At 42.1% G+C, this 25,688-nt stretch overlaps 1 protein-coding gene across 6 annotated transcripts in view; it reads left to right on the top strand.

Annotated features, from left to right (window-relative positions):
• HNF4G (hepatocyte nuclear factor 4 gamma) overlaps positions 1-25,688 on the top strand; it is a 514,515-nt gene that overhangs the window by 424,207 nt on the left and 64,620 nt on the right. For all 6 annotated transcript variants that reach the window (XM_085605410.1, XM_085605412.1, XM_085605413.1 and 3 more), the window contains one exon: positions 13,491-13,597. In XM_085605410.1, coding sequence (XP_085461536.1) covers positions 13,491-13,597 — 107 coding nt within the window. The remainder of the gene's footprint in view (positions 1-13,490; positions 13,598-25,688) is intronic.

Here is a 25,688-nt window from a genome sequence, read left to right as displayed (position 1 = left end):
TTAAACATATAAAGAACGTGTGTGATTCTTCTTTGGCAATAAAGTGCTTCATTTAATCCTAAACAAGTTACCATTTATTGCCACTCCAGTAGTCTCGCAATTTTCAGTTCCAATTCTTCCATATTATATTTAATTTGATTAGTGCACCAACCCTTTTTAGGTCTCGCATGAGCCAGCGCATGCGCTGCTCTGGCGAGACATTTAGTAGCGGGGTTTTAAAAGTGCTACCCGAAGGCTTTTGCCGGCCACCAGCTTGTTACGCGCACAAGCGCGCGCGACGTACACAACTGCCATCTGGCTTTCTGTAATGGCTTATTAAGCCTTACAGCGTGCGCGTGAATCCCCTCCCCTACCCCCTCCCTTCTCCCACTCCCTCCTCATCAGCTTCATTTTCCTTTCACTTTCGCGCCTCGCGGCCGTGTCACTTTCACGGCGCGTGGCCATTGCTTGTTTTACTTTTATCGCGCGCTTGTTTTAAGTTGGCAGGTCTGTATTTGATATTCTTGCATATAACGGGTCATATTTTTTTAACCCTTAAGCCACTGCTGCCTGCATTCATGATCATGTATGTCACGCGTATTTATATATTTGAACAAGAGAGTTACCCCAGGCCACGTGTGTAATTCCTCCGCCCCTCGAGTCTGGGATCTAGATAGTGGGACCACCTGTGACATCACAGAATTAACTCTTCCGCCCCCTTTTACTTCCGCCCCGCCGTCTCTGCGCACTGCCGGGCATTCAGGTGGGTAATCAGAGCATTTAATTAGAAAAGTAGGAAAGTAATTGCTTCATATAAGTGAATTACTGCGCATTGACTTTATTCCTATTTTTCCCCCATGGTGCCTGCGGAATTTTTCAATTTGCCTAACTCCAGGGAGGCTCAGGCCTTAAAGCGAGCGCTGTCAGAAATAGTTCTGGGGATACGTGAGTTTGGCGGTGCCCTGGGGCCTCGAGATCTCATTTAAAATGATAGCGCCTCATAATGTTCTTTCGATGAGGTAGCAACAGTAAAATAAACATTTTGCAATTATACTGGAAAAAATAATCAGACGTGCGTTTTCAATTTCATTTCCTCACCCCTCGCCTTCTTTTCATCCAGAATGGCGTCAACAGTTTTGCTTCGCTCTCTTCTGCTCCTGTCACTCACAGGGGCATGTTAGACCAGATTGCATAAACTACAACGTGACCATGACGGGCAACCTTGAAAAGACGGTGGGCAATTTTCTGGTGGCGGCGTGCTTTTTTTGCAGTAATCTTGATTGCAATTTATTTTTACTAAATAGTTCAGTATCGTTAAAAATGGAAAAACCTATTCAGTCCAAAATTGCAGCGCATCCTGTCTTAACCTATAATTTCCCCCCTTTCTTGCCCTCGCTCCTGCCTCCCTTTCTGCTCTCTAACTGCCTCCCCTTCTAGGTCACAGAGCTGTATTTCCAACTTCAGTTTACTCCCTCTCTTACTTCCTTCATTTCTCCCACTCCTCTGTCGGCCTTCTGCTCACCTTTCAACATCGCACAGACTTCAAAGTGTCTAACAAGCCTCACTCTCCTTTCTACAACAGACACCCAGCCTTTCCCTCATGTAGCGGGAGGCAGACTTCCTCAGACGGATAGCCATCTCTCCATTGTGTGCACTCCCACCCTGGCACAAACAGGAAAACAGATATAAACTGCTCGAGCAGAGGCTGCTTTCTCTCAGACCCTGCCAAGCAGGAAAGAGTAAATACTCAAAGCTTGGGCGTTTCAGAATCCATGGGGTGTGTAGACTAAAATAATAAAAAAGCATTGGCATAGCCAATAGGTCTCGCTTTTGGGATCTTATAAGTATTTAGTTTTGCAGCACAATATCCTTGGTGCAACAACATCAGCTGTTGCATGGCTAAACCTTGTAGCTTATAAATGTTTAGCCATGCAACAGTTGATGTTGTTGCACCAAGGATATTGTACTGGATAACTAAACACTTATAAGGTCCCAAAGGCGAGACCTATTGGTTATATATATTTATGTTGCGTTGGTTTGAGTTTGCTGGTGGTTTGTTGTGTGTATGTGTTTGTGTCTCCTGATGCTGTGGGGTGCGATTGTTCCAGTAACCACATGTACTGTTAGGCCTGGACTAAAACACCATGTCAAGATTTTTTTAATGAAGTTGTTCAATTGTTTTTGTAAACAGCAATGTGTGTGTTGCTGCAGTGTCTGTAATATCTAGCATTCAAAATTAGGATGGTTAAACATTTTTTGCCATTTTTCTTTGTTTTTTCAGATTCATAAAAGTCACTTGAAAAGGGAGATATTGAGACAAGGTGAAACAGGCACAAATAATGGGAGGCACTTTGACACCGAGGCTTGGACACACAAAGACACTTGGAAAGCGATACAGCTGTTAACACGAGGCACACACATTGACAATGAGAGAACATGAAGGCGAATGGTTGATAGAGACATTGAACAGAATACCTGAGATACCTGACACAAATACAGATGATGTAAATGACACAAATATAAACTGGGACACATGGAATGACAGACACTCAGGGAACAGGCCCACCACCCCACTTACAGATACCTGCCTGCTGGATACATCACATCATCATGACTATTCACCCTCCAGATACCCCCAGGGGTTTGAGGGGATACCATTGGCGTAAGTGTGCCGTACAAATAAACTAACAGACTATAGTGTAGAATAACACACTGCTACCACCTTCTGATTATTCATTTAAAATAAATCTATGCCTGAACCTCCAAGGATATACATTGTGTTTCCTCACTTCCTGGTGAGGGTTACTGTTCCCTCAATGACAGCCCCCCTGTGTTGTGGACACCACCCCATTCCATTGGATTTGTGGATTTAATGGCAGTCATGCCACCCACCCTCGCACAAAGGTCAAGACTTTGAAACCCTGGCTAGAAACGGAAAATACTGGGGCTCATGAAGTCCAAAGATCTGCCAGAAAAACTAGAACCAAAAACAATAAAAACCCTCCCAAAGAGAGAGGATCTGAGTGAGCCGGGGGTCTGTCTGGGGTCTATGCTAGCCAGCACAGGCAGCAGCCTGACAACCTATCGTGACGTTGGTGTGCATGTTGCATACCTTCATTCTGTCTTATGTCCAGGGCCGACTCTAGGGCGGTGCGATCGGTGCCATTGCACCGACGCTGACTTGGGGTGGGGCTCCATGTTCATTGTTTTAAAAACACCTGGTGCTGCGTTCCTAGTTCCAGCAATAAAAATGTCAAGATAACTCATTTGATTAATGTTCTTCCTGGAGAGGGACTGGAGCTTTGTCTAAGACATTTTTACTCATAGTGCAGAGGATTAATATTCCTGCTGCAAAGAACATGTCCCATTCAGATCACAAAGATCACATAATATAAATTGGTCAATGGGTTACCGCTTTTGTGTATGAGAGATACTTTTGTTACTTGCAGTTTATAAGTTAACATCCTAATATATTGCCATCAAAGAGCTGCATGCAAACTGCAAGGAATGTACTAGAGCTATGTGTTTATTTGCCCAGTCTTTCTTTATCATACTATTGCAAAAAGGGTTCATTTAGGTAGGAGTACATTCTTTTTATTAAAGAAAAACCCTAACATTGGTGTAACATTTTAAATTCTGAATTTGTGTTTTTCCAGACCAAGCACTCTTAAACTATACTGCCTACCAGAATGGATGACATTTGACTCCTACACCCTGTTGTCCTCTGTCTTATGTAACATGTTCTATACACTCATTTACACATGTATGATTCTCTCTGTGCAATGTGTGTGTGATGTAAAGTGTTCTGAGAAGCGCTATAAAACAAAATTATTCTAAGAGACAGTGGCTATGGAGACTTGAGGGGCACTATCAAATGGTGGTAATGAGGGAATCTGTGGCGGAGGTGGTCATTGGTGGGGGGGGGGCGCCAAAAAACTTTGTCGCACAGAGCTCCACCAGTGCTAAAGCCGGCCCTGCTTATGTCATATAACTTGGCAGAATCTACTGCTGATTTATTATTGAAGATGATTTATGCACACTTTAGTAGATTTTGAAAATACTTTTGGAATTCGGAGGACAGCTTGTGTTTTTATCTGCATGTAAATAAGTTGTAAAAACAATTTCATTCATTTTTTTGATCACATTTTGAAGCGTTTGTGACTTCTTCGATATCGAACCCACACTCAGGGTGATGTAGGATTATATTTTGTTCTTACTATAAATATAGAAATAGCCACTGATATTAAAAGAAAAAGTTGTATAGACATTGAGGACAAAGCTCAGTTTAAAGAACAGTAAAATAAAAGTAGTCAACTAACAACGGGGCATTTTGTTTGTGTCTAGCCCAGAAGGAGAAACCTGTTTTACCTCAGTGCCTCTAGTCCAGGCACATGTTTTGGATCAATGGCGCTCAACTAAAAAAACTGCACTTCTTATCAGTCAATAGAGGGAAAGTAAAGGGAAATATTGGCTGGTGGCCAAATAGCTACTATTTTTCGTACTACTATTGTTCTACGGGTATGCCTTCAAGCACTGAGTGTGGCTGGTGATGTCTTATTTTCAAGTGCCACATGGAACATGTGAGTCCACATAGGGTCATTAATAGGCTTAACTTAGTGCCATAACTGGTCAGCAAAGTCATAGCCACCTTCCACTTGATGAATCACTGTGATCTAAGCAAGTGTCTACTTATCTGCATCTTGTATCCTAGTCATGCAGTTTACCAGTTGTGTGGAAAGTGTGGGACAAACTGAAGAAACTTAAAACAAGCATTGGCATAGCCAATAGGTCTCGCCTTTGGGACCTTATAAGTGTTTAGCCATGCAACAGTTTCATAACTAAATACTTATAAGTTCCCAAAAGCGAGGCCTATTGGCTGTGCAAAGCGGCCGTGGAGCCGCGAAAGTGAAAGTGATCGCGATCATGATCAAACCTCAAAGCGGCCGTGCGGCTGCGAAAGTGAAAGTAATCGCGGTAAAGCGCGGCGCGCGCGCACGCGCACATGCACTGTAGCTCTAGGCTGGCCTGGTAGCACTTTTTGGAGCCCTCTCAATAAGCCTCGCCAGACCAGCGCATGCGCTGGGTCAGGCGAGACCTAAAAATCCTCTGAATATGCCTGTCAGTGGTGGTCAGTAGACCAACCCTGTGCTCAGAGAGTTGCTAAGCAGTGAAAAGGTGAAAACCTAGTGCAGAACAACACAAGAATTTGCACACCAAAGTGACATTTAAGTGTGAAGAATCTGTGACTTGCTCTCACAAATGACAGATCTTGATTCATGAAATTATCTGTGTGTATTTATTGGCGCATGTGGCACTTCTAATTGTGGAAAAGCAACCGTTGGGTGTATTTCTGCAGTCTTAACTGGATTTTAATGGCGAAATACTTATTTCTATGGGTATGCCATCAAGGTGGTGAATGCAAAGTTGTTGAACATCCACGAAGTTGCAAACGCATGAGTTTGTTTTCACCTAAAATGCTCGGCGTAGTTGTGCCTTTAGACTGAGACAAGGAAATGGTGAAGAATCCCCATACACTGTGAAGTGTATGAAAAGGCATTTCTTCGATGTGAAGGAAAAATGAATGTGCAGATGCATATATCCCCGCACCCTGGGACTGAGGATTGCAAGCGTAGGGTATGAAATTGGAGGCAAAGGAAATTATGAAAGTTATAGTTTTGCAGTAGGTATGCCAGAGGCACATTGAAAGTTGAGAGAATGTTGAATTCTAAGGTGTGGATGAATGCAAATGACTACAACCGCATAGATTTTCAAAATGTTGCTGGATCTGGCCATCAGTGAATGCAGACATGCAGTCAGGATGATGACTAAATGGTATTTGGCCTTTGATAGTCCTGTGGTTTATATCTTTTTTCCCATAAGAGGGGAAAAAGGGCCCCACTTTGTAAGTTGCTCCACTGTATGCCTTTGCACTACACATTGGGGGTTTGCACCCTGTAATGAGCAGGCATGTAGCAACAGATGGCAAAGATTATGTGGTCAACAGCACACCTTATTCCAGATCATCCTCATCAATTATTTAGATCGCTATGGCGCAGGAGCTTCGCCCTCCCTGCCACCCTCAAAAGTTGAATAACGATAATAAAACAAGTTTATTATCGTTTTATTTTTCAACTTCTCCCTGCTGCGTCCCGGGGGTGGGGCCATCGCGAGTCAGCCAGGAGAGAGAGCGGTGAGCAGCACTGCTATCAGTGCAGATGTGGGTTTGGCCGGCAGTCTCAGGCACTGATCTGTTTCAACCCAGCTGCATTGCAAGGGTTGGAGAGAGATCAGGCAGAGGCTCCCAGTCTCCCTGGGAGCGCAACTTTGCAGCGCTCAGGCCAATCCTGACGCTGCTTTCTAACATGAAAGCAGCGTAGGCTGGGAGCCTCTCCTGCAGCGAGGAGAGGACACGGAACAGAGCGTCGGGCAGCAGGCAGAAGATAAGTTACTTTTATTTCTAAATGTTTAATATCCTTTTCCGCTCCCTCCCCCAGCTCCCCATCATCCTTTGTCCCCCCCAGCCCACGCCACTATGTCTACACAGCAGCCTCTCCTGATTACACAGATAAACATCACATGGTTGGTAAATATACATCTCGGGTACAATTGTGGTGCATTTTGCCAGTGTGGTGGATGGATTAGACACAAGCGCTATGATTGAGCTGTTTCTTTGCTACTGTACCTGCTTTGGGAACACTCAATCACACACCCTACCTGTATGCTGTGGGTAACAGTGGTGCATTGAAGGAGAGACCCTTCCTCTAATACAATTGAACATAACATGTGTGGCATGATAACAAGTTTAGAGTGCCATGTCACAGACATCCACGTAGAGATCTCACCTAATCCTGGAGCAAGACACCGTCACTCACAGAAAATGCTCCTTAGTTCATGCCTTGATATGCAGGTGTAATTAACATTGAGGACTGGGGTAACACACACACATAATTACATACATCTCTGAGAATCAGCCACGTTGCTTCATCGAACTATCACTTTTGCTGGAACGGATGGTTTTACATATCCATATTTTCATTCCTTGACATATTTCTTCTGTTTGATCAATTGCATTCTACTTCTCAAATCTATTTATAAAGATGCATTGTTATGCCCCAATTCAGTAGTGCTGACTGATTTCTCAAAGGGGCGGACTCACAAGGCATTTGCAGGCATTTGGTAGTGAGAAACTAGTAACGGTTTTAATGTCTCTTATAAGTAACTAACACCTGATTCAAAATATTGAAACAAATGTATTTAATATGCATTATTATTATCAACACTTGTAAAGCGCAGCTAACACCCTATGGGTACCCTGGTGCTGTGATACCTATGTCTGGCTTAGCGTAGATACAGGTGGAGCGCAGTTACCAGAAGAAAAGATGGCAGAGGACATACTCTAGGATAGAACCATGTCTTTACCCTTTTTCTGAACTGCAAGAGATCATCCACTTGTCTGATCTCAAGTGGAAGTTTGTACCAGAGACGTGAAGCTGCCGTGCTGAAAGCCCTGCCTCCTGATTTAGTTTTTCTGACTCTGGGCACCTTCACCAGTTTAGCCGAGGAGGAACGAAGAATTCGGGGAGGGGCATACCATGTAAATTGGTCCTGCAGTTATTTGGGTCCAGCGCCATGCAAAGCTTTAAACACTATAAATAGTGCCTTGAATTGTATCCTTTGCGATATTGGGAGCCAATGCAACTCTGAGAGTGCCTGAGAGGCGGAGGAGAAACATAGTCTCATTAGTGCCAAGTTAGCTGCCATGATCTGTATTCTCTGTAGTCTCTCAATCAAATATCTTGGAGACTCCAGCAGCAAAGCGTTACAGTAATCCAACCTACTGAGGATGGTTATCAGACAAGGTTGGCTTGAGCAGCACTCCCATATGTAAAAAACTAGGTCGTTCGCACTAAACAAATAACACAGACCAGTGGTAGTATAATAGCTATTGTTCCGAAAGTTCTTAAATAATTAGCAGGATATCCAAAAAAGTTCCAAATGATGAAATAAGGATCCACCAAACTCCTGAGTGTGATGTTGGTTTTATTGTTCTTCCGTATATGTTGAATAAGGATAACAGCCAACACGTGTTTCGTCTGTACATGTTGGGTACAATGACTTTTTCAAGGCAATAAAAGTACAAGATGCTCTGAAAGAGAATTTCAATCAATGTAGCTGCTGAGTTCAAAATCCACGAAAGCGTATACAATAAGTGAGTAAATCCTCCGTATGAGCAAATCGTGCTTGTAATTAATCCGTTCTGTTTGATAAGTAACCAAAGCGTAACATGTAAAGATAATGAGCAAGACAAGTAAAATTCGATACACGTAGCTTGCTCTAAACCCCCTGGAGCAAAATCAGTGGGAGGTCACGTAAAGAAGGATAGGCACAGTGTAAGGATGACATAGTCACGTCTCCATGCTGGTGCCAAGAGTAAAAGTAACACGCATGATAACGCCAAAAAACAAACAAACAGTACTGAGGATGGTACTTCTAACTATCAATATTCTAGCCTGTTTTGAGAACATCGGGAGGATTTTCCGAAATGCTCTAATCAAAGAAAAACAGCCCCCAGCTGTTTTATTCACATGATATTCAAGGGTCAGTCTATTGTCGAACATAACTCCCAGGTTGCTTACCATGTTGCTGTGAACCAATGGGGTAGCAGTGGGAATGGGCCAGAAATCATACCGGAGTAAAGGGGGAATTCTACCCGCTGCACAATGCAGGACCTCTGTCTTACTAGCGTTGAATTGAAGAGAATTCTCTCTAAGCCAAAGTGCTGTGTCCAGAAAACATGCATGAAAGTCTTCCAGAGATACAGATTGATCTCCCTCTAAAGACAGAATAAGTTGAGTGTCATGTGCGTAGTTTACAAGATTGATATTGTGAGTCCTTATAACAGCAAGTAAAGGGCTTATATAGATGTTAAACAATATTGGGCTGATTGCAGATCCTTGTGGGACACCGTGCAAAATGTTGGAAAACCTGGAACGAAAAGGGGAGGGCTACTGCCTGTTGTCTATTAGATAGATACGATTGAAACCACTTCAGGGCAGTTCCCACAAACCCAACCTCTTCAAGTCTGGACAGAAGGACCGCATGGTTTACCGTATTGAATGCGGCAGACAGGTCAAGATGAATCAGTATAACTGACTGTCCCTTGTCTGCTCGCATTCGTAGATTGTCCATAACGGTCAGCAGGGCGGTCTCCATTCCCTGATCAAGACGGATACCAAATTGCACATCATCCGGAATGTTATTAGTTTCTAAGAACTGGGAGTGATTTACTGACTAATCGTTCCAGGATTTTAACTGGGTATGGTAAAAGAGAAATGGGTCTGTAGCTTTTAGGACAAGCTGGGTCAAGCGGTGCTTTTTCAAGAGGGGTGTCACCAGCGCCTGTTTCCAGCAGGTCGGCACAGATCCACTAGACATGGATTGACTACAGATTTGCCAAAGTATCGGAAAGAGTTCAGGAGCCAATTCCTTCCAGATTTTGTGTGGAAGCGGGTCCAAAGGGGATCCTGAAGAGACCCCCAAGGTCATTTTATTGAACTCTTCCACAGAATAAATGTGTACAATACAAACCCTTTCACTGCGATGTAGAGGAGTAGATATTTTAGTCCAGATGATGGTCCTAGAGAAGTTTCACAGGATTGGGTAAGTGTATACAGTGAGTACAGGTTTATTCCCACACATTTTTTATAATATTTTTTCCACATTTGTTTGGTCAGATACCTCACGCCTGAATGACTGAAGTGTGAGTGCCTTACAGAGTTTATGAAGTGCTCTAGAAAGTCCCATTGTTATGTGGTGGGTGAGGGAAATTGAGAAAATCATTAGAAAAATATTTTTATTGAAGGAAAAAAGAGAATTCAGTGTCAAAAGCTTCTATACAGCTGAACATGTGGGCTTGCATAATGTGCAGGGGACGCATTTACATTAGTCTATTAATGGAACATCTGCCCAAAAAGTGAATGTCTCAACCAGCTACCTTTATCATCCATGACTCATTTGCAGAGAAAGGTATGTTGGTGGGATCACAGAGGTGGAATCCCATGGCCATTGTAAGATGGGTGAGATGAGAAAGTGGAGGTACAAGGCCTAGTGTTCCTGGTGGCAAAACTAAAAAGAAATCATATCTCAAGTTCCCCTTATTGGAATGTTGCCATGTTGGTGTCATTCTGTGCATTAAATCATTCCCTGTTGTTATAACTTGGAGTGAGATTTTTTTTGTTTGGTGTTTTTGACCTTTACGCCTGTCTGCTCTGTGCCCTAGCTAATAGATGTTTCGCTTAGGTTTAAATTATTGCAACCTTCATTGAACCTAACAAGAATAATGAATGAACAACCCCTTGCTGAATTGAGAATTTAGTCTAATTTTCAGAAATGTATAACTGTCTGGGTTCAAACTTAGGTTTCGCACCTATGTCCTCCACAAACCTCAAGTAGGTAGAAACAACCAAAAATAAGATCAACTATTTTTTTGCTTCTCTGAATTTTTTTTTTTATATATCTCTGATTATCATAGCACAGTAAATTACATTTTTAGAAAGGAAACAGACTTTTTTTGCACATCACTTTCTTCATTTTTTCAAACAACAATATAAAATATTGCTGTATTTTCATTGTTTTCTCAGTTTTCTCCAGGGTAATCCACAACCCCTGGGTTTCTTTAGAAACTTACATATGTAGGGAGAAAGGACAAAAATTTGGCCTGGCCACATTTTTGGGGAAAAGGTTAATGAGACTTAAGCAAATAATACACTGCACATAGACACAGAGAAAGCATCCCAGGTAGCAGCACTGCAGGCCTGCCTAGAGTGCCTTACTATAGCCGTATAGCCTTCGATAGCAGTCTATATTATCCCTTAATAGCCTGCTTCAGTGTAAAAGGCCTGAGCTGAAGGCAAAGCCTTATAACAAGTGTGTCAGCCTTAAATGGTCGGTATAGCCCACTATGGTGACCTAAAAGGCTATTAGAACATTTCACACCATGAGGGCAGAATGTTCATAGTGAAAAACAGTCTGGGAGGCGTAAGGGCTTCACAACCACTCATACCTCAAAGACTTTGGCCTTTCACAAATGTTGCTGTGTGTGCTTGGCTGTTATTAGCACAAGTACACACAGCAAGAGCTGTGAAAGTGGGCAACAGTCAGCCTCTTTCTATTTCGGCTATATCACACTGCCATCATTTGGCAGAACGAAGGGAGACAGGATCTGAGTAGAGTTCTCCCTTCCCTCCTTCCGAAGCTCCAGTGGCACTGTGAGCAACGGGATGGGTGGGGGGAGACTTACTGTGTACCCTGTTGCACTGGATCTGCCTCTCAATTTCCTCTGTCTAATCCACATATTCTGAAAAGGCAGGGGAAAGAGAGAGAGCGAGAGAGAGAGAGAGAGGGAGAGACAGGCTGTGGATTAGGGCAGGCCTCGAAAAATCCACTCGCCCACTCGCAATTGCGAGTGGGATTTTACAATTGTGAGTGGGTGAGTGAATTTCTAATCAGGTCGAGCTATTATTAGCACTTACTCGACCTTACTGGCGAGTAAACTTAAGCTGGAAGAAGCAGGTGTTCTGTTCATTCAGAAAGTGAATGAGCAATTAAGAGGCCTTTAGATCATGTTTTTATCTTGACACATTTGCTGACTGCTCAAGGACAGAAGTCAAATATCAGTTTGACTTTTTACTTATTGTTGCCTTTCTATTCCTGGAAAATGGTTTTAATATTTCTTTCACTTATTCATCACAGTTAATGGTTTTTGTCAAGTGAGCTGACAAGAATTGTGAAACAAAAGGATGTAAAATGTCTGTTTCTCCAGCAACATTTAAGCTGCTTGAAAATGAATAGTACAAGTATTTCAAAATATAACTGGAATTATGAAGGACGTTTTTTTATAATTTAGAAGTGTGATGCAAACAAATATTTAAATAGGAGCAAAGAAAATCAGAATACTTTACTTGGTGATGTACAAATGACAAATATTTGCAGACACTTTATTTCTGAATATTGTACACTATATAGATTTTAAAAAACATATAAACCACATGTCAGTGGCAAATTCTGTTTCCATTTCATTGTAAAATCTGCTGAGTGCAAATTACAGTGTGCTGCTACTTTATGCTTTAGTAAATGCAATGCAGTTAATGAATTAGGAGGCAAGCCAGTGGTCATGTGTATCCTTTATGTGGATAGATTTGTATTCTATATGGAGTTGATGTTTAGTTTATTAAATCAAACAAAATAGTTTTCTATACAGCAGACATAGTGAAATTGTGTATATAAAGGTGCTCTCATATGTGATAAAGAAGAAAATGGCATCTCAGTGAATTAAAATACTTGCCTAGGATCACAGAATTTGAAACCAGTTTATGGGTCTAGAGCATTATAATTAGGTCGAGTAGATTATTTAAGTCACTAGAACTGCAGGTCTAGTAACATTTTTAGGATTTTTCAAGGCCTGTTAGGGAATTGTAATGTTGAGAGCAGTGGGCCTATACCAGCTTTTATAGGACGCTGCTGCGCCAAAAGTTTCCATTGGAATGCTCAACATTCCAATTACTAATATTGTGTTTAGAACATTCTTTGAATGGTTAATTCCTAAGTGTGCATGGCTTGGTAAGAGGCTGCTTTTCTTAATCTCAATGCTCTTTTCTAAGCGGACTCTTGGGTACATAGTGTGCTTTTCAATTCATTCTGCATGCATATGTAAGTCTGTAATTACACTGGACACAACTTCCATTCATTTTTCCTTAGTTAAACATATTTTGTGACCTTTAATTAAAAATCCTGAATCAATTTGTTTGTTTAACCCTTTTGTTGTGCCCGTCAGCCAACGGCCATGGCGAGCACTACCTCGGTAGGGCTGCGCACGTCCGTTGGCTGACGCGGCCCGCCCACTCAATGGAATGCCCCCCCACCGCGTCGGAATTACCGCCGCGGTAAACGGGTTAAGACGGAGTCAGTTACCAAACCCAGTTTAGTTTCTTCAAACTAAAAACCGATACCTAGAACTGTAGAAATGTACTATCAGACTGTAAATAGATCAATAAAAGAGTGCTTAACCCCTTCAGTGCCACGCCCTTTCCCCCTCCTGTGCCGGGCGTTGCACTAGTGGGTGGGGTTCATTACGAGATAGTCTTGTCATGGGCACAGCGCAACCGTGCTCCATGACGAGACTATCTCGTCATGGGCACTGAAGAGATTAAACAAACTAAACAAAATTAATAGTTATGTTGAATGAGGTTCCATATTATTTGGTTTTGTGTTATGATTTTTCGTCCATGTTCCTCTATACTAAATATGAACTTTACAAAGTCTGAAGATACAACCTGTGCCATTTGTACCATGCCAGCTTTGATTTCTGAATGCAGTGTTGCTTTAGCTCAGTGGTCGTTACATTTGACATTTTATTGTGTCTATACTTCGAGTTGGTTGTTGTCATATATGATAGTGGCATTACATGAAAACGCTGTGTATTTTCCCGTCTAAATGTTTTTGTTATTTTTTAGCTGTACAAAACGAGAGGGATCGTATCAGCACCAGAAGAAGTAACCTGGAGGGCAGTGATCTACCCTCCATTAACACCCTGTCGCAAGCTGAGAGTCTGTCACGTCAGGTAGAGAATCCCTTTTTGCAAGCAGTCTTCTTTATGTTGCACTGATGATGTAATATACATAAAAATACGGAAATACTATCTCTTATCTGGTCGTTGTAATATTCCCTACCTTTCATGCCCCGATTCTTAAAAAGCTAAGTTTTGGGACCAATGTATAAATGTAATCATTTTAGACATAGTGGTGCACTCAAAATAATAATTCATAGCAGTGCAATTGTATTTGAAAGTTCATATATTTTCTTTTTCTCCTTCCAAATCTTGATTCTTTTTTCGTATAAAATCAAAACACAGCCACAGCGTTTCGTTGAAACATGAACTTCTTTGGGGGTGCAAAAACATATATAAACTCCAAAAATATGCACATATCATGTCCTGCAGGATTTATTATATCATTATAAAAAACATTTTTTTTATTGTGTTTATTTTATTTCCCCATAGCCATTGGTGTGACAAAAATACAAAAGTATGAAGTGCTGAAGAAACAAAAGAAAATAAGATCCACACACATATTTGAAATAATAACATGATTCTAAGTTAAAAAAAATACTCAATTAAAACACAAGAAAAAAAGAGGAAAAAGAATAAAAAAGTCTGATTGGAAAGTAAGGAGAAGAGATGGAGAAGGAGAGAAAAACAGCTATATTGCGGGGAGAAACGTCAAGGTGCACATGATACAATGGCAATACAAAATGAATCCCATTGGAAGCTATACCAGATCTTTCTAAATTTTAACCAGGAGCAGGGACCTCTGACTTTGGCTAGAGCTGATTCCAACTCGTACACCTGTCTAAGTACAGCCCAGACTTCATTGGCATTTGGGCTGATAGTATTTATCTAGGCTCTTGCGATACATAAACGGGCACATGCAATGATAATGGTGGCTAATGAGCTCTCACGACTAGCTACCTATTGTTTAATCCCAAGAAAGATTTCATTTTCAGTGAGCTGGAAGTCACAACTGAGGTGCAGTGTAAGGATAGAGGAAACATCATTCCAAAATGTATTTAGCCTTGGGCAGTCAATAAACATGTGCCTTAAGTCTGCAGCAGAGAGCTGACATTTTGGGCAGTACGATTTCGCAGAGGGTTGGGATATTTCCCACTTAAAAATAAGCTCTGGTTTGAAGTACAACATGAAGATTGTCCGGTGCTGTTGTAATTTCAAATTAACAGAGCATCCTACTCGATCTAATGTACCCATTGCCTCCTGTATTTCCTCTGCTGTTATATCAATTATGAGAAGCCAACTTAATTTTACGGAAATCTACAGGGTATCATTACAAGCTACTGCGAGAAATTTCTGATAAGCTGCGCTGATAGTGCCTCTGCCGAGGCTCGCATCTATATCTGACAGTATTTCCGAGTGGGATGGCAAATCTGATAACTTCTGTCACCGTGGGAAATAGTCTCTTACTTGTAGATTTTTAAAAAAGGTACCATGCGAGAGCCCAAACTCATCTTTTGGGATCGAAATCCCTGCCCATCATACAGTTGTCCTAATCGGTTAATGCCCTTACGCTGACATACTCTTTCGACATGATCCTGAAATATATCAGGAAGCGTTGAATTGCCCCATAACACCATATACTGATTCAGCGAGGGCAAAGAGTATTCCTTACAGATATCTTGCCAGATCCTAATGATATCCTTGACTACCTTGAATCTGACACGCTTGTAGTAGTTAGGATCGGAGGTCTTATATAATGCGAACCCAATGGAAGGTCCACAAGCTAGCTTGTAGGACAGTGAAGACGGACCTGCATCAAGCCCATTAAGCAAGCTCTGGATCCGCCCGATAAAAGCAGTCCAAAAATAAAGCTTAAAGTCTGGGAGCTTAAAGTCCCCTTGTTTATAACATAATTTGATGAACCTGAGGGCCCTCCTAGCTCATCTATACCCCCAAATAAAACTGCCTATGGCGCTGTCTAAGCACTTAAAGAAAGACCGTGGAACCAACAAAGGAATTGAGCAGTATAGATATGGAAATTTCGGCAGTATGTTAATTTTAATTATGTTACAATTTCCAAATATACTGAGGGGAAACCAATGCCAACTACGCAGTTTAGCTGAAACAGTTTTAAGAAGCGGCATAATTCAAGGTGATAACATCCTCTACTTGGCTGCTAAGATGGACATCTAGATATGTAGCTGTCTTAGTAGCCCCTAGAGATATAGGCATGGTATCAGGGTGAAAATTAGGACTGTCTGAGTCTTAGCTAGGTTTAACTTGTAACCTGAAAAAGAACCAAAAAGCTCAGCTTCTCGAGTAATACTGGCTATAGCGACAACAGGATTGGCAGAAAAAACAGCAATGTCATCTACGCGACAACAGGATTGGCAGAAAAAACAGCAATGTCATCTACGTACGCACTCAGCATAAGTTCCATGCCGTTGAGACACACTGTGAAGATCCCTGCATTCTGCAGTAAATGCCTTATAAAAAAGCCTCAATATAGAGGGCTGATGAGATGCCGTTCAGCTAGACTGTTGCTACCGTTTTTTTATAAAAATTGCTGTACCAAGGAGATGAACCGGGAACGGAGACCAAATGTTGACATAGTAAGCCAAAGTGCTTCCCAGGCTACTCTGTCAAAAACCTTCTTGGCGCCAAGCATGAACATCCCTATGTGTTTGTTTAATATACCAGATACGTCAAGGGCTGCAATAAATGTATTAATATGGGCCACGGTATCTCTACCAGGTGCAAACCCATGCTGTTGGTCAGAGACTAGCTGGTGGATAAGAGGGGCCAGGCGTGAGGCCAAACTTGTTCTAAAAAATTGGGCATCAGAGTTAATCAAAGATATTGGGTGATACAAGCCTATTTCCTCAAGCGGTTTTCCCTTCTTGGGGAATACCTTTACATTAATAACACTCCAAGAGGTGGGGCATCACCCCCAATAGTGATGTAAGTGATTAATTCCATGAAAACAGGTGCCAGAGTATCCCTACATTTTTATGGAACTCAAGCGGGATAGTATCCTCACCTGCTGCCTTGCCAGAAGGAAGGGAATTCATTGCATCCTCCACCTAGGCTAGCTCTATATCTCTTTGCTATGATGCAGACTCTCAAGCCGTGGTAGGTGGCTTTCTTGTAGGTACCTCTGAAGTAGATGAAAAACGTGTTTCCCTATGTATCTACCAAATGCAGAAATTCAACTATGTTTACTGGGAAACTACTAAAAGGGCATACCTGACGTCATTAACAAACAATAGCAAGCCCACAAATTGCTGGTTCTAAACATTTCACCTCCAGTACTGCAAAATTAGTAAACACCCCAGAAATGGACTTCTCACAAAACCGTTAGGGTTTGACCAACCTAAATTACTCTTTCCCGCCCGATCTTAACAAATTCATCTTGGTGCTGAGAGCATTTTCCTTCGAAGGCCACAAAGTGACTCAACCCTCCACTGTGAACCATCACACCACCTTTACAGTCAGTTAAATCATCTCACAGTTCCGTAGAAAATGCTCAAAACATTAAAAAGCTTTTCAATACAAGGCAATTGGAGTGGTAGAACTTTTTTCTAAAATGGCACATACTGGAAGAGGGTTTGGGGCAAATAGAATATCTACAGAGTAAGTACATGTACTGCCCCCACTATCATGTCAATAGCTTCCCCCATCCTCAGAGTGGAAGTATCTATTGTCACCTGGAATGGATAAGTGTCAAATTGCCAACAGTGGACATAGTCAACAATACGAATGCAATGTCCATTATAATTGACAATGTATAAGACTTCCTTGGTGTATTTATGTATGACTGAATTGCTGCAAACCTAACAATAAGATGTTTAAAAAAAACATTTCACGTTCCCTGCGGAAATTCCGATGGGGCCTATGGACTAAGTAGCAGGATTCTGGGCACTTTACCACTACTGATCAGTGCTAAAGTGCATATGCTCTCTGTATAAATTGTAATATGATTGGTTATCCATGATTGGCATATTTGATTTCCTGATAAGTCCCTAGTAAAGTGCACAGTGTGTGCCTGGGCCTGTAAATCAAATGTTACTAGAGGGCTTACAGCACTGGTTGTGCCACCCACATGACTAGCCCTGTAAATATATTTTAGACCTGCCACTGCAGTGTCTGCACGCGCAGTTTTAAACTGCCAAGTAGCTTGGCAAGTGCACCCACTTGCTAGGCCCAAACCTTTTCTTTCCTTACATGTAAGGCACCCCTAAATTAGGCCCAAGGTACCTCCATGGGCAGTGTGCAGAGTATGTGAAAGGTAGGACCTGCACTAGTGTGTGTGACATGTCGTGATAACTATTGAAAGGCAGTCTGTCCCATAGGCTTATCATTGGGGCTGCACTGTAACCTTTCTACATGTGTAACTTTCAATAGGAAGAAGATAGAAAAATGGAGTTTAGGCTCTGTTAACTCATTTTTAACACACCTTTTGGTAAAGGTGTTTTTTAAATTGTGTGTTTGAAAATGCCACTTTAAGAAAGTGGGCCTTTTCTTACTCTTACTTTACCATTCTGTGTGCCTCTGACTGCGTATTTAGCGCCTGGTGTTGGATTGACAGGAGCTGGGGATGTGCTTTCACTCCACACAGTCACAGGGGGGGTTGAGGTGTGCCCTGCCTTGCCTGGGTGACTCATACCTGGACTGAGTAGACCAGGTCTGCATTTAGAGTGGTGGGAGGAGTTTTGCTTGAACCTGAATAGGCTGTTTCTCCTTTTCACAATGTTGTTTCCGCCCCCTGTTGTCATGCTGCAACAGAGAGGGCAGGACTGATTTTGACATGGATTTAGAGACCCTTGTCACAAAGAGAACAATGACAAAATGGGGTATAAGTACTAGACCTAAAACCCCAGGACTTTAGATTACTTCAAGAAACAAGAGGACCCTGCCAAAAAGTATAGAAGAAGGACTGTGAGGAGTGCTGCCTTTTCTGAGTGAGGTGTGGGTTGGCCTGTAGTTGCTGCTTCTGTCTTTGGTGGAGGAAAAGGACTGACTCTTTTTGCCCTGCTGTGGTATCCTGCTTGTGAAGGGAATCTCCAAGGGCTTGTGTGTGCTGGTCTCCTGTTGGAAGTCTCAGGGAAATCAAAGACTTCAAACCAAGTAGCCTGCCTGGGAGGAGGGCTGGAGAAACTGTTGCTCCTGTCTAGAGCAGAAGAAAGGACTGTACTGTCCTACATTGGGCAAACAGAGTGTGGCAAGCGCTGTGTCCTGCCCCTTCCAATCTCAAATGAAAGCGCATGAAGAGGGCTTTAGTTTGCCCTGTAGCGCGTGTAGTGTTGGACCTTCCTCGTAGGTTGTTTCTTTTTGAGCAACAGGAGGGGAGAGCTGAGGTGAAGGAAGCGCTCTTCCTCTCCCTGTTGGCCTGTCATTCCTGCATTTTTTAAATCTGCAGCCGGGGCTCTGCTATGTGGCCCCAGGCTTCAAAGTATTGCGGTGCGCAGACAGTGAGGAATCCTGGCTGGAAGTTCCTCTGCGTTGCTTGGGCAATGCCGACGCCAGAGGGAGGGGGGCCCAACTGCCGGAGTAAACTGGAGCCTTGCGGGCCTCAACCAGCCCAATCGCTGGAGGAAGCCGGAGCCTCGTGGGCTCCAACCAGCCCCACCCAGAAGGAACCAGAGCCTTGCGGCCCCATTCGACCGCCTCCCACATCGAAGAGCACCTGTCGACAGTGGCTCTTGTTGAAGAGAACAGGGCGTGACCAAGAGTTGTCCTGGTGAGGTGGTCCTGGTGAGTTTGGACCTACAAGGGGCACAGCTAGCCCCTCAACCTGAGTGGTGTGGCCAGGCCCCCCACCTCATTTGTGTCAGCGGACTGAGCCCATGTGTGCAGCCGCGGTTCCTTTTCGAACCTTAGGGGGCATTTTATTTCTTGTGACTTTCTGGGGGAAGGCCTTGATGGAGGCTCCCAATTCCCCTGGTAAAGTTACTGCATCTCCTGGGCCGGCAGCAGCTGCACCTCGTGTTTGAGGGCACCTGCCTTTCACTATGTCTGCAAGGACGGGGTGCCTTGTGGCCGCAATTGCCTCCCCGGCCTGAGGAGCCTGATGAAATTACTAAGGAGTGTTTTCTAAGCACCCACCAAATCTAAGTACAACTAGTTGTAGGAGTGCAGGGAAGCTGCAACCTTTTCGTCCGTGGTGACATTTGGACTCCTGTACAGTGGTAGCTGGGGAGTCCTTTATAGCAGTATTTTTGGCAACTCTGTGCAGTAAGGACTAGTGATTCATGCATGATCTAATTACTATAGTTCTATGCCCTAATATCTTGAGTATGTTGTATTACAACTGGCAATGATAGGATGACAAGTACCCATCTCAGATACTGCATGGTATATAAAGTAATGATGATCTAATGTATTTGGCCTATCCCACACAGTAATTTTCATGATGTTTGTAACCTATGAGTATTTGGTTTATCGCACTACCTGTGATGTTAAGCATAATATGTTCTTATGATATGAACAATATACATATGTCTTTATGTTACTGCCCTCCCTGTGATATTATGACAATTGCCTAGTTGGAAAAGTGATTTATGGTCTATACCTTACTATGACAATTGCCTAGTGGCAAAGTGATTTATGTGATTGTGGTCTAATGTGTTTTATGTATAATACAGAGTATATTTTTATATACCATTGTTTGGAGTCTCTTTTTGTGTTGTGTCTAGTTTGTCACTGGTGTGTGTGTTGCGCAAACACTTTACACATTGGCTCTGTTATAAACCTGACTGCTCTGCCAAGCTACCAAGTGGCAGGGGTTATCTTGGGTGTATTACTTCCTTACCCTGACTAGAGTGGTGGGTTCTTCCAGGTTTAGTCTACCAGAAACCACATTTCTAACATTTATCAACATACTTCGATATCCTCCAGGCCAAATACCTGAGATTCTGTCGTTTAGTGAACCACTGAAGCATTTCAAATGTATAGTCGGACAGCCAGCATATATCCATTTTCATAGTCTAGTCAGGCAATAGCAAGTGCCTGAATTATCAGGACCCTGTGATAAAAACTCAGAAGGAGGAAGATCTTCTTGACTGATGTTATTAAGTACATTTTTGCTTACATTTTTTCATAGCACAGCTCTACCAACATCTAGATGTTAGCAAGCTTCATAGTAAATACATCTGCAGACACAGAAATCTCTTTACAAACAATCAATAACATAAGGTTAAAAATAAACCAAAACCTTCAAATGAGTAAGCTCACAAAACCTACAAATAAGTAGATTTAGAAAGCCATATCAAATGGAAAATTAGGGCTAACTGATTGTGGGGCATGGTAAATAAACAGAGAAGGAGTAAAAAGAGTGGAGAGGTTTTAGTGCAGGAGGGTAAAAAGAGGAAGGCTTAAGCGAAGGAGATTAGACAATGTGGAAATAAAGTTAGGAAAGAGGTCAGTATAGGTAGAAACCGAGGAGACAGAACAGCATTGGAGGAATCTCTAGAAGTAAGGGCTCTAATGAAGTTACATGTGTAGATAAATTTTAAGGAGATGAGTTTTCAGTTTTTTTTCAAAAGTGAAGTCAGTCTTCAGGGCATCATATGTTCTAGAAGAGTGTTCCATGGAGGGGGACGTATTCCATAAAAAGATCTACTGGGAGCCACCTTGAAGTAAATTGTTTATTTCCTGTTTTATAATGCTTTATTTCTTAGATTGTTGTTGCCTCCAAGTATTTTCAATGAACAATGCAAATATCTTAATTGTAGCGAGAGGAGGGGTTGAAAGATGATGCATGCCATTTTAAATGTTATTCTGGCTTCTAGTGGAAGCCAGCATAGTTTGCCTGGTAAGAGGGTATGTTCAAATGTTCTTGTTCTAAAACACATCTTGCAGCTGAATCCAGGATGGCAGTGAAAGGTGTTAGTTCAAATTTTGGAATACCTATTAGAATGGTATTCCCGTAGTTCATGAATGCGCACACAAGTGTTTGGAGAACCACATGAAAGTAAAATAGTTATGGTCGAGAACTTTCTTTTGCAGAGAGTTTGCAGTACATTCTGCAGCTTTTAATATATTGTCTCTGTGAGAAGACCTAGATAAGTAACAGTCAATCTAAAGTTTCAATGATTTTACTTCATTGCTTGCTATTGTTCTGATAAAGCCATCAATTTGCATTTCACATATCCGAGATAAGTTTAAGTATGTTTTATTTTTACATTTTGCACAGAACATATATCATCTCAAGGGACATCAGAGTGCCTTACAAATTGAATGGAATTACAAATTGAAAGGAAAATGGGATGCATTTCCAAAACAAAAATTAAACGGTTAAGTTTCATTTTTTAAGAGCAGGCAGTAGTCCATGGGGCCACTGACTGCTCTTAAAAAATGCTTTAACAAACATTCACAAAGAGGAAGGGGTCCCTTGGGGACCCCTTCCCATTTTCGAGTGGGTTATCACCATATTGAATTTAGTGGTAAAATGCAAATGTTTTTGTAACTGCATTTTTGTTGCAAAACATTCATGCATATCACTGCGATACGGTATTAGGAAGGGACACCCTCAACACGCCTCTTTCTAATACTAAATCACAAACTCAAATTGCGATTCAGTACAGGTTACCGAATTGCTATTTGGGTGTGGTATATATCAAAATTACTTTTTGTGTTCGCAAACAGCCTGATTCTGCGAGTCGGCCCATTTGCAACCTGAAAAAGGCTTCGTACATGTGGCCCTATGTCTTTCTGCTTGTATAGTACAATTCGTAGATATTTGGTGGTGTCATCTCACCAGGACAGTGGATAGTCCAATGTGTCTGGCGTCGTGGTGTCAATGAGTGAAAAAAGTTACGACTTAGCCCAGTTAATGGTGAGGCCTGTAGAACCCAAATCAGATAATTTCTTGTATGCAGGGTGACATACAAAGAGCAGGATGTTGTCTACATACCTAAAAGTCAAAAATGTGCTTGGACCGGATTGTAATACATGGTGGAGATGCCTCTCCTGTCAGTGGCAAAGCAGGGGGTCCATTGCAATGATGAAGAGGAGCGGTGTCTGGGCAACCTTGTAGTGTCCCCGTGGACACCGGGAAGGGGCCAGTGAGAGAGCCAATGAACCTCAATGGGGCCACTCAGTGAGATTAAAGGAGCATAATAAGAGCAGTGTATCCACCGGGCAATCCAAGCTTGTCCAGTGTTGCCTTCAGGAAGGACCACTCCAAAGAATTGAACACCTTTTTGTCATCTAAAGGAGCGACCCTGCTGGCTTGTCCAGTGAAATCCAGTTCAACAGCTCGAAGATCATTCAGAATCAGCAGTCCATTTATTTTCATTCTGTAGAACAAAAGAGTTTAATCTCACTTTTCAGAACAATTTGTGTAATCTAACTTTGGTGTTGAGGTAGTTAGATCTGTTAGTAGGTACAAAAGATAATTCTTGACAATTGCAAGGGGGTAAGGGTATGATTGGCTGTATTGAAGATGGGCACCATCTCTGTGTGCTCCAATGTATTATGATCTACCAAATGTAGACTTGGTGCAGTTTGTCTCACCCCATGAGAACCCTGTGGTTTATCTTCAGAGACCCATCCCCCTGCCTCTTTTCCCTCTGAATAAAAAGGAATCTTGGGGGACCAGGGTGCAGAGATGAGGCACTAGTGCCTGGTTTGGCTTGCAGTCTAAGTCAGATAAACTGCAGATAGAAGACTTGGAGAAAGTGACAAAGCACCTCTTGTAAGTGCAACCTCTGTTAGTATATTGTCCCTGGTTATCTTGTTGGCAGTACTCATCAACTAAGTTACATCTATTTCTATAATTCTTAATATCCTTTGTATGTTTTTTTTTTGTTCTGTTGCCTGATGAAGTGAAAGTCCTTGCAAGTTTTTTGCCAGATTATTCAATGCCTATCTTGCCTTTAACAACACTTGATCATCTAGAGTTTCTTGAGTGAGATCGGCCGTTTTTTGTCCAAGTGTACTATCTATTCCAATGTGGTAAATAGCTGCCAACCATCATCCAATGACATAAGCAGTTGTTTGATGCAAAACTGAAACCCTTCCTGAATTTACAGCCATTTACAAAAATAGCATATAGTTCTTCACTGGTAACCTTAGGCACACCCCTAGGCTTTTAGTGATTTTGCAAATAACTAATAGACACCATAAAATGGCCATGTGGGCCTCCGGTGTATCTATGGAGCCGGCCGAAGAGCGGTTTCGTTTTTGCTCCATGCAGGAGCAGTTCAGTGCATCTCAGTATCATGGAGCTGTTCACATTTGTGCAGCAATGCTCCACAGTTCTGTGGTGGATTGACTTGTCCATACTGCACCCTCTGATTATCTGCAGAGAATGGTCTTGGTTCTCCATGCAGGTATCTGTGCAATTGAGATGTGGACTCCCTCTGCTCCTCCTCACAGGTAATCTATCAGTGGGCGTAGCATAAAGACTCAAAGGCCCATTTCTTCTAATCTTTGCAAGATATCGTGGTGACTCACTGGGAAATAATGCACAGAATCAAGTAAGTGGGGGGGCAGGATCAGCCATTTTGCTAGAAGGAACAAACTATTCTGTAACTTTTTTTAATGGCCTTTCTCCTACAGGTAACTGCATATAACATGTAATGAACACTCCTTAAATAATACATATATATGAAACTTAAAAATATCTCTAGGACATTCATTTTTCTGCTAGAAAAGCTCAGTTGGTTAATATAATCAATTCAGACATCTTGCACTTGTGTGTAGCTAGAGGGTCACTAATTTGAATCTTGGTTGGTACCCTGGGGATAAGTAACAACATGTGTTAATAGGAGCCCAGCCTGTGACAGAAAGCACTGTGAACATTTATGTCATTAGTTTAAAAGGTGTATTACACACTGTATAAGTTACTGCTCAGTAACCTACAACTCTGGAGCAGCTCTGCAAGGTTTGCTTTCCCACCCGAGTGATTTAAGTGAACTTAGTTCAATGCACCAGCACTGAATGTGAACGATGGGTTATTGTGGTCCCACAGAATTCCACTCAATATACAGAATGAAGGGAAATCATTGCTTTTGGGTTACTAATAAAGGAGATCAGGGGAGATGTGGTAATGGTAAACAAATGTCCATGTTCATTGTATCATTTACCCAGTACCATGAAGAACAGACACTTTTAACTAAAAGTATTTATTACAACAAGGTGCACCTGTTTCTCGCTACATCTAAAATAATCACACTGGATATTATTAAAACAAGAAGGGACATTATACATGATGAAAATAAAATGAACATTTCTTACAAGGTTAAAATGTCATCTAAAAGCCTTACACCCTAAATCTATTCTATTCGCTACCTAAGGAGCACAAGTAGGAGAGTGACTTGCGGACTACGGTTTCTTGGGAAGACGGGGTGCACTACATACCTTGTTGACAGTTTGGGCTATCATCACCAGAAGGTCCTTGGAGGAAATGTTCCCTGTGAAAGGCAAACATGCGGTGTGGTAGCGGGTCCTGGACATATCTCCAAGGAGGTGGGAGATGAGTGGACATCAATGTGCGCTACACCTCTTTGATAAATTATCCAGGGAGGGTTCTTGGTGGCCTTCATATATTGATATGGGTGATCTTGTTCCAGACTGAGTGTATTATCAGGTTTATATGGGAGTCATTATCAGAACGCCTTTTCACTTTCTGTCCCTCCCTTGGTTTGACAAATGATAAGGGGGAATTATATTCATGGTGTTATTGTAATAGGTATGACAGGATTTTGCCAGAGTGTGATCTGGGATGGATTTGAGGGCTTGCCTGGAATGGAGTCGGAACTTAGAAATGTTCTGTCAGTACAATGCCACAGTTGAAAACATATATTGCACCCAGTGTAAGACAGGCTCCATGCAGTGTAATATAGACTGCTGCAATATGTGCAAAAAGATTCAGTGCTTGCTGAATTATATTAGGTGATCAAAGAGAATGCCGATGGCAGAGAAGTGTGGCAATCGAGGAGAGGTGTTTACAGAGGGGGATGATAACGTGAAGGGAGTTGATGGAGGAAAGGTGGTGACATAGCTGTGACGCCAAAGAAAATAGATGACATGCATGTGAGAAAGTGCCCTTTTTTCATGATCACCACCTTTTTTTGGACTGTTGTTACTGATTTTTGGACTGTGTGCCCTGGGACAATGCTAATGAACCCAGTGCATTAGA

The sequence above is a fragment of the Triturus cristatus genome, chromosome 5_1, assembly GCF_964204655.1.
Source record: "Triturus cristatus chromosome 5_1, aTriCri1.1, whole genome shotgun sequence".
Classification (NCBI taxonomy): Eukaryota; Metazoa; Chordata; class Amphibia; order Caudata; family Salamandridae; genus Triturus; species Triturus cristatus.
Note: the sequence above shows the minus strand (reverse complement) of the source record. Positions and strands in the feature narration are given on the sequence as shown.